Source organism: Toxotes jaculatrix, chromosome 8 (assembly GCF_017976425.1).
Source record: "Toxotes jaculatrix isolate fToxJac2 chromosome 8, fToxJac2.pri, whole genome shotgun sequence".
NCBI lineage: Eukaryota > Metazoa > Chordata > Actinopteri > Toxotidae > Toxotes > Toxotes jaculatrix.
In genome coordinates, this window is record NC_054401.1 from 11,676,068 (window position 1) to 11,686,259 (window position 10,192).

The following is a 10,192-nucleotide window of genomic DNA, read 5'->3' on the forward strand; positions in this document are numbered from 1 at the left end:
ACGACCTGTTTCTCCTTCATTTTGTCTATTTTCATCACCGACGCACACAAAGGAGAATACACACGCGCAGCTGGCACACAACACACACACATAAACACACACACTTGTGCATAAATGCACTCAATGCATATAGCAGCACACAGATGCACATATGCTTGCACATACAGGCAAACTTGTCCACAGTAATGTCTTCCTTTCTCATGCTATCTTTATACTCTCCCTCTCTCCGCACAGTCCGCTCCTCTTCCCCTCTCTACCTCTCCCCTGCAGTGAATGAGCTGACCTGACAGTGCTCCTCCTCTGCACTGAGTGCTGTGAGTCTCTCTCTGAATTATTGAAAAGCTGGGACCCCCACGAGTGCTTGTCTTCCCCTAACACCCCCTCACGCTCCCTCTCTCTCTTCTTTCCGCCGTCCCTTCCTCTCTCGCTGTCATTCTGTCTTCTGGTGACTTCCTGTGGTTCTTTCAAATCTGGGCAACACTTTGACTGACAACATACAACTTGAGGTACTTGCACTGTCAGGATTTCCATTTAATGTTACTTTATACTTTTTTCTCCACTACGTTTATTACCTACCTGCCTAACATCATCTTATAAAATATGAGGTATTGTTACAGATTAAACAAGCAAAATACATGAAAAGTACTTCAAGTTAGTTCCACCTTGATTAGCTGCTACATTAAAATGCTGCTCACCTTAATGCATTAGTTACTATAATCAATTAATATCATGTATAACATATAACACAGACGTGGTACCGTCATCTTGCTGCATAATCAGTAAACATCCTCTGCCACTGGCACCTCATAAGCTCATATCCCGAATGCAGGTGATAGAAATTAGGCATATCATCCCTGTCCTGTGAAAACCATGTACCTCCAAAATGTCAGCTTTTCATGAGTTATTAAAGGAGCCCTGTTTTCAGCTACGTGACTGTGCAGTTTTCAGATTTTTGAATGGTTAATTCAGCTTAAGAAGTACGGTAATTTTCTCAACACTTGAAGGAACACTTAATCTAAAAAATTCAAAATCACTGAAATCTGAGACGCATGGTTTTTACCGGAGAGTGGTGATATGAAGGACCAGGAAAATTCAAACAAGCATTTAGGATAGTGAGCTGGATGGGTACTGACTGAAACATTCCCAAAAAACAGACAGAATTAAAAATCATGTGGCCAACACCGCGGGCTTGTTGTTTGTTTTGACCTACTTTGTGATTTAATTAAGAGAACATAGAGGACGAACCACAACAGATCACACGGATGGAAGGAGGGGTGATAGTTAGTGGTGCCTGTTGTTGTGTAACATTGCCATTTGTGACACTCTGGGTAGCTTGATGGCCTAAATTAAAGACTGCTCCTCAAAAAGAAAGTCTGGATTCAATCTGGTGCACAAGTATCTGCTTTGATAAGGTGTCTTTGAGCAAGACATTTTCTCTGGAATCAACCTTATGCTCTGACCCTCTGAGGTGTCACACAATCAATAAAGTGCTACAGAAAGCTGATGAGCAAAACCGACAGTGAGAGGAATTAACCGTGTTTTACTACGTAATTTCTGGCACTGCTTTGACATTACGTGTTGCTGCTCTCCATTCACAAACCAAGCAGGCTATTCTGTGGGGGAGCACATTGCTACTATGGCCACAGTTATTCATAGCTCTTTTTATATGGCAGTCTGTCTCTCCTCCCTCTCCTCATTCCCTCTAGAGATGGCCCTACCTCACTCTAACTAATCACCATGGCAACCTGGTAATCCCTGAACAGAAAAATTCTGACTCCCTTTCTCTCTCTCTCTATCTCTCTCACACACACAACAGGGCTGCATGTACACACATAAATGCACACATGGATGCACACATGGGCACATTCACGCTTGCACACACGCACTTTCTCGAAGAGATACAGATGCAAACCAATACACTGGTGTTTACTGGTAAGACATATCTCACCACAAACACACGCTTCCATGCATCATTGTGAGGATAAAGCTCCTCTATATTTTGCATGAAGCTTCATGTGTGTTGGCGAGGGCTTAGATACACCAACCTTTGTGTCGTGTGAATGAATGCTATTTGTGTGCACACTATTTATGTATGCGTTTCGTATGTGTGCTCAGGTTTGTCGGGATTTGTTGATTACAGACGTGTGAGTGCATGTGTGTGTGTGTGTAACAGTAATTGATTTCACACTCAGGTCAATGATTTTACAGCTACAACAGAAAAGCACACAGATTCACTCCGGTCAGCGTCTCATCTCAGTTTGAGTGCCTTTTTCCTTGAACCCTGCTTTGCCTTTTGCTGCGGGCATGTCTATTAAATACACTGTTTGTCTTTAGTTAACATGAATTTTGTTTTATTTACTGAATAAATGTTTTACAACAATAATATACAGCCCACATCACTGTGTGGTTGATGTAAAAAAATCTGACAATGTCCAACTATCACTTCATACATACATCATTTATGCATACAGCAGGTACATTTTTGAGTTCATTCACAATAAGATATCTTTTTAATCATAAATTCCTCATATTTAGAGTACACTGATGGCACATTATTGGGCCAGATATTGACATATTTACTTGCACACTGACACACACTCAAAACAATTTTGCTGACTGGATAGTGTAATGTTGTCAGGCCTCTCCCTCTACACTAGTTCTAATCATCTAATCATTAAAGCTCTTTCTCTTGACAGAGCGGTTGGATAATCAGCCTGACTTTCAGGATAGATCAATAACCTGACTGACGTGTCAGATGGATGAATGAATATATTCCGATTGGGTGTATTGATCCTACAGCCCAAGACCCAACTGGATGGAATGGTGCTAATTGATGATGTCAGCACTTCGGTGTAAGGGTATCATATCGTATAAGCCTCTCCACTTACTTCAAATATCACATTGGTTATTGCAAGTGCAGTGCTTCATGTGCATCATTGCAAGTATTACACAAATCAATGGCGATTGCCTGCTAGAGAGTGGGTCTGTGGAATCAATGGACAAAACAGTGGCGCAAATACACCAGGCTGTGGAAGAAGAGATGGTTTTCCTTTAACTACAAGTACATTCAGGGTGGCTTTGTGTGTGTGTGTGTGTGTGTGTGTGTGCACGTGTATTAGTGTTTTGTTGTTGTTAATTTTAGATTGGAAACAACACTGTAACAATGTGATCAGTGTTTGTTGTAGTGTCTGATTTTGACCACTAGGTGGCGCTCAGAAGAGCTACAAAACTTGTCAAGTTGGTGCACAGGTCAATCTAAAGCAGCATATCTTTGAGTATGTATGTATACATGTGTGTTAACAAGTTTATGTGTGTGTCTGTGCGCATTTGTGCATAAATGTGTCATACATGTCTCGGCTTGTGCCTGCGCATGTGTGCTTGTGTCCCGGTGAGTTTGTTTTTCCTTTGCGCATGTTCAGTGTGGCCTGGGCACAGGATGCTGCAGGGTCATGTGCTCGGCTCCAGTGAAAGGCAGTCTGTGTGTGCAGTAGTGGTGAACCAGTTCAGGGATATTGGAGAAGACACAGCTACTCTGATCCAGTGTGTAGCCCAAGCCCTTACTGCTCTTAGTCTGGGCCACAATGATGTGCACACAACTCTGACTGGTCCTAATGGAACAAGACAAAGAGAAAGACACAAAGTATTTAAAGAAATTGTCAGTAAAGACAGACTTGCAAATAGCAGACACACAGCATCAGTTACAGTTAGGAGTTCTAAGATGGTGGAGAATGGAAATATGTGTTGTAACTAAAAGATCTGCTCTCTTATCTGCCACTCCCCAAATAAGGTTGTGCATTTTCCAAGTTCAGTGGATGTGTAAATGGGGTTAATGATGTGGACTCTCAAATGAATGAGCAGTGTACAACAAATGTGCACTCAGGCGCATGCACACACAGACAGAGAGAGAGAGGCGTACACACACACACACACACGCACACACACAATGGCACACAGGATTTCAGGCTTTATCCTAGAAAACCTGTTCCTGGTAAGCTTGTCGGTTGTGTCTATTCCACAAATGACACACATTCTCATGCATTAATACCTTAGCGGTTGCTGATACAATGCCAGCTACTGTGTCTCCTTAGTATTGCCTTTAAAAAATAGCCAAAATCAGGTTCAGTTAGTGCTTAATCTGTGTGGAATGCAATCTCATTTCAGTGAGTAGGAACACCTGGAAAAATTTACTAGAAAATAACTGAATTCATATGTATGCTCTAAAATACACTGCATGACAGAGGGAAAATGTCCTGCCCATTCCCATTTTAAAGCAAAGTTGTTTTAACCTACAAGTCAACATAGAAAAAGATGTGTGACATAATGAAATAAAAAGAAGAAAAATCAAGAAACATTCTGATTTGGAAGCAAAATATTTCCTACTGTTAATATTTTAACTCAGCTGAAGAAAAACTGAGATTGTGCTATGCCAAAACAAAGGCGGATTAAAACAGCACCATAAATAAATATGTACATGTTGCATTACATCGCATGCATGTACTGTGCTCAGCAAACACACACACACACACAAATTAATTATACGTACACACATCCCCAGACTCACTTCAGAGCTATGGAGTACTTGCTGGTTCCTGATTCGCTGTCTCTCACCAGGAAGCTGGCTTCCCTGCAGCGCTGCAGCTGAGCCTCAGCCTGCTGCCGACTCACACTGCCATGGTACCAGCTTGGAGATGTGAGGAGGGGGGTGGAGGGGGATGCAGAGAGAGACAGCAGATCAGTGACATATAGCACAGTGACATATGGAGATAAGTCAGATGTCAAGTTAATGATAGGTGATAATGGTGAGAGAGAGAGGAAAAAAAAGGAGAAAGGCTGGCAGGAGGAACGAAACAGGCCAACATAGATTTACAGTCATTGTAAATCAGGTAGACAGATATATGTTGTGGACTGAATGAGTTAACAGAGTCATAGGTGAACTTGGGAGGGCAAAGAGATAAATAAAATGGACATACGAAAGGCGTGTGGCTGTGCAGTGTCAAAGGAGGCCTATTAGGACACAAGGTGGTGCTGACAGTGGCTACAGGCGAGAGCCATATATAACAGGCTGTATGTGGCCTTGATGCTGGGAGGCAAAGCACATTGACATTCAGCCACAACATGAGAGGAACAAAATGCTAACGTGCTCTGAGCATGTTCCACACATGTTCCAGCTGAGGAGAGAAGGTTTACCATTAAAATGAGTTTCTCCTGTCTATTCAGTCAAGCTTCACCTCGAGGGTGCACCTATGTACAGCACCTTAAGGGCTGCTCCTGGCTTATGCTCACAGTAATAAATATCCAATTTCACTTAAAAAAATTTAAAGTGCCAAGTGTGAAATAAAAATGAGATCTTGGCCAAGAAGGCCAACGGCCTTTGTACTGTATCTGACACTGTGAGTTACCGGATCAGATGTTGACGTAAATCTGCTTGATTGCTTTACAAGTTTTATGCAGGAAAATTGATTTGCAGCCAAAATTGAGGAGGGTGCTGTTCTCCCAGTGTTTCTTCTAAACACAAAGAGTTAAGTAAAGAAACAATGATGGAAAAAAAAAAAAAAAACTTTATGAAAAAAATGTTATGCCACAAATATAAGCATAGCATCTCAAAAAGCACACAGCAGGATTAGAAGTGCATTTTACTCTGCAGAGTTCATAAGAAATGTGGTGTTAATTTTGATAAGCACAAATAATACGCAGACATGAGATAAAGGCGACCAAATGTCTAGACCCTCATCTCATTTAATTCCTTCAATCCACTAATCCTGTTCAAGGTTGTGGTGGGCGCTAAAGCTCATCCCAGCATGCAGTGGGCGAGAGGTAGATCACATGTCTATCGACAGACTGATACATAAACAACAACAAAAAAAACTGTTTAATGTTGTTCCTAAGGATATTTTAGAGCTTCCAATTTGCCAAACCTGTCTTATGTCTTTGGACTGCGGGAGTAAGAGCACTGGAATGTACCTGCACAAATCCAGCTTGGATTTGAAGTTAGGACTCACTTACTATTTACTATGTCATTCTTCATTTGTATAAATCTACCAAATGAAATGTTATTTATGTCAAAGTGTATTTAAGGTGGTGGGTAGATTTTTTCCCTCTCTCATCATCATGTTATTTCAGCCAGTGGGGTCTATTTAATCTTTACAATGATATCATGTTTTCAATATTTTAAATATTTTCCAGGTGAGTGTTGCATTGTTTTTTGGGCATTATATCAGCATGATATAATGAATTCTGTGCATACCTTGGTTTGATGTGGGTGCTTTTTTATTTTTCCCTTACTGAAATTTTAAAACATCATTGGTAACATTTCACTCACTATAGGACAAATATGTGTTCCCCTTCCTTACCTCTGCTTCTCCAGGGGCAGACTGGGGTCCACTTTGGCTGCATCCCCATCCAGTGGGGCACCAGGAGAGGTAGGAGATGGAGGGGAGAGTTTGTTCAGGCTGGAGGAGGGTGAGAGGGGTGAGAGTTTAAGGGTGGGGAAAGAGGGAGATGGGCATGTGAGAGGGGAAAGTTTCAGGATAGGAGAGGAAGGAAAGGAGGGAGAAGAGGAGGAGGATGGAGGAGAGGAGACAAGCGTTTTGTGGTTCCAGTTCTTCTGTCTAAGGGTGTGTTGCTGCTGCTGGCGGCTGGAGGTTGAACCGTTCTCTTTACTGAGAGAACAATCCCCTGCCTCAAACTGAGCTGAAGGAAGAAGGAGAGACAATATCAACCTTTCATAATAAAATTCTATCAAAGCATGCCAGAACCACCAAAGTAAACACATCACTGGAAATTGATTCAGCAGGATTGTTTTGTTTCCTCGCTAAAGCAAACACAAAATTGTTGTGGCATTACTGTACAAATAAAACTCATGGCATCCTTCCTCCACACCCTAAACCCCCACCCTTCCCATCATCCCTCTCTCCCTTTCTCTACCTGACAGTGCTCTAACAATGTCCTCCTTTCTCCACTCCCAGGGCCGTTCATACTCTCCAGCAGGGCGGATGTCAGACTCTGGCCGTGTGACAGGGATCCACACCCCCTCACTATCACCCTCCAGTTCACCCTCATACGGTGTGTCGTAGATGTTCGGAGGCGCGGGCTTGCCCTCTTCTCCCTTCGACTCTCCATGGCCTCGGTCCAGCAGAACGCACACTTTCAGGAGGTCTTTGGAGCCGCGTCTACGAACCTCTACAGCAGAATGGTCATGTGATTAGTTAGTTAACAGCATTCAAATGTAGGATTTTCACTTAGGTAACAACAGATAAAGTGTTGTATCTCCCAAAGAACTCACTTAAAATTTCTTCGCCTTTTCTAGAAAAGTATAGTGATTTGAGTCTAAAGTGGCTCTTCTGTTTTTATTTTCTACTTACAATCTACCTAACAAAGAGATAATTTGGCCCCAAAATGTAATTCAGGAATATATTTTACTCAACCTAGACGTGCCGTACCTGTTGTAAATATTGATATTACACTAAAAAGTTTGATTCACTTCAGAAACATTCATCGAAATTTCCGGGTGATCAGGCATATTCTTTTGGACATTGTGTTTGTTATGAGAAGTCATTGCATTTTTAGGAATTTCATGTTGTGTTTTTTTGCTGTCCAACAGGTAGCCTGTGTGTCTGCACTATTGTGTGACCAAACAATGGAGCTACAGGAAGAAAAGGTCAACACAGGTGCTGATTGGTTGGCTGACCAGGCCACTTCCTGACTGCTGGGAATTGATTGGGCAAGGGGCAGTGGGTGAGGTGGGGGCGCATATAGGTCTGGGGAGGGTTAAGGGGGTCTTTTGATTCTTTTTCACACATAAGGGACGACAAAGTATTATGTGTATATGTGAGTGTGTGTCTGTCTGTGTGGGGGGAGGGGGGGGCACTGGGGCCAACTTCCTATCAAGAGAATGGGGCAAAGGAAACAGAGGCAGGAGACAGGAAGTTGGAAGAGGAAGCTGCACCCATTGTCCCTGCACAACACTGTTCCTATAGCAACCGCCAGCAGGGAGGGAAGTCAGCAGAGAGACCGAGGGTCTAACTCGGCTCTAAGTCCCTTTAAAACAGCCCTTTAGCAGGAATGTGAGATTGAGCGAGAGCAAAGAAACTGAGCTAAGATTTGTAAAAGTTGTCCCTGGCTTTCATATAATTAACTTATCAAAGGTGCTACGCAAGGTGTGTTAAGAAGTAAATGAAGTTATGTTGTCAGCAGACAAACTGCAGTCTAGCTATTTTACAAATTAGATTTTTGGCGATGTGTGATCTGCTGCTGTTATAGAGGCAAGAGTTTGCTTTCATGGCACAATCGTTAGAATATGGAGTTTGGATCCACTTTGAATATATTTTGTCCTCACGTTCAGTTTCTGAGAAAACACTCCTGTGGCTGTAATTGCTGAGACAGATGATGACCCTGACCTTACCTGTGATGATGACTTGGGCATCATAGGGCTCCATGTACCCATCATTCACTCCTGCTCTCTCAGCTTCTCTCTGCTCCTTGGTTTTCTCAGCATCAAAAGGATCTGCGTAGTCCTCCAGGATGATCAGCTGTGAGAAGGAGAAGACCAGTCAGAGAGCACAATGCTGTGCTGCTATCTATTCAGATGTTACATTTAGCTGGAGACAACAGAATTCAGGGGGAGAGCGATCTCATACACTACAGTATGTGTGTGTGTCTGTGTCTGTGTGTGTGGTGTCAATGACTGAGTGACAAGTAATGAAGGGACAAGCGGAAATACTTGTGCAAAGAGGTCAGCGCATTGTGTTTGGCTGTTTGATCTGACACAATGTAGTGAAACTACATTGTGTTCTTTTGAGAACGATGGAAACTGAAGACAGGGTTATGAACTGAGGTGGAGAGGGAAAACACAAAGGAAAGTACTGACCTCAAGCCCACAGTGAAATTTAGTTTTTTTTTTTTTTGCACTGTACAGCATATTGACTTTTAATCTGAATGCTGCTATAACTATCTCTACATGGTTTGGTTTGATTCTGAATAAATAGCAGATTAAATATCAAGATCAAAAAGTAACACATGGGATTTACATTAACTGCGGTTCCATCTCTAAAAGTTACTCACCGTTGTCTTGATGTCAGACCTTCCTTTCTCGTTCTCAGGCAGCTTCTGTTCACTTATCCCGTTGAGTTTGGGGGTTTTGTCTTGCTTGTCCACTTTGATCATCCTGCTGATGTACGCTTGCGCCAGACTAGAGGTCCTGACCTGGCGGTTCTCATCTGATGTCCCAGTCTCGATCTTGGAGTTCTTGCGACCTTTTCCATTTGTGAGACTTTCCCACACTGTCCCACCAGAACCTGTGTTGTTACGACCCAATTCTGTGGCCGAATTTTTCCTATTTCTCCCTACTAACAAAGCCCCCACTCCTCCATCCTTACGTTGATTTCCTTTCAAGCTATCTCGAGAAAACGAAGGTTTCGGTCGAGTTTGTGAACCAGACTCAGAGGCCGAGCGGACCCTTTCATTTCCGTTCTTCAGATTAATGGGAAAATCTCTGAACCATTTTGCCATGGCTGTCAGTGTACAAACACTTCTCAGAGATTTAATATTTAACCAATTTGCGGTCTTTTACACGTTCTTGCATAAGCTGCCCACTAGAACCGTCCGCAAAAACTCCAACTTTACGCACAAATATTTTTACGCGCGCCTCGGTTGAAGTAACTTTGGTATAAAACTGCAGGAATATCTGAACAATCAAACTGAGAAGAGAGCACTTTATGGTGCTGTACTCATTCCTTGACAATCAGACAACTTCTGGTGCGCCTTGGAGATCATTGGCCAGTGGCCCTTTGTTGCTGTCAACCTGCACCTGCAGTAACAACTATCCCCGCAGTTTGAAAAGTAGCTTCTGCAGAGCGTAAACTCGAAAGAACTGGAAGTTTTTCTTTGAACCCAGTAAAGATCCCATTCCCGGAGCGTGAGATGGTGCATCCAGTCCGTCGACCAGGAGAAGTGATGTGATGGAGAGGAAAGTTAGGGTGCGCAGACAGTGGGATGTCGCTGGAGTCTGGGGAGGGGCTGTGCGAACGGGGGCGGGGTAGGAGTTTTACAGTAATCATTTCAATGGATATGCTGAACGCTCTGAAAAGCTCCAAACTTTGTCTGTCAGCAGTTGGCTTAATGCCAACAGACGGCTGGAAATAAGCAGCATGTAAGATTCAAAATATGACCGTGATGAAAACTTATTAAACAGTTT

The 10,192-nt window shown here is 42.8% G+C and overlaps 1 protein-coding gene across 1 annotated transcript; it reads right to left on the reverse strand.

The window, feature by feature from the left end:
- Positions 1–2,339: 2,339 nt before the first annotated feature.
- she (Src homology 2 domain containing E) lies at positions 2,340–9,935 on the reverse strand. The gene is made up of 6 exons (XM_041045202.1): positions 9,061–9,935; positions 8,402–8,528; positions 6,925–7,179; positions 6,351–6,690; positions 4,562–4,681; positions 2,340–3,608 (listed from the first exon to the last, which is right to left on the reverse strand). Exons 1-6 carry the CDS (start codon positions 9,505–9,507, stop codon positions 3,416–3,418), a joined length of 1,482 nt encoding a protein of 493 aa, XP_040901136.1. The 5' UTR covers positions 9,508–9,935; the 3' UTR covers positions 2,340–3,415.
- Positions 9,936–10,192: the final 257 nt, after the last annotated feature.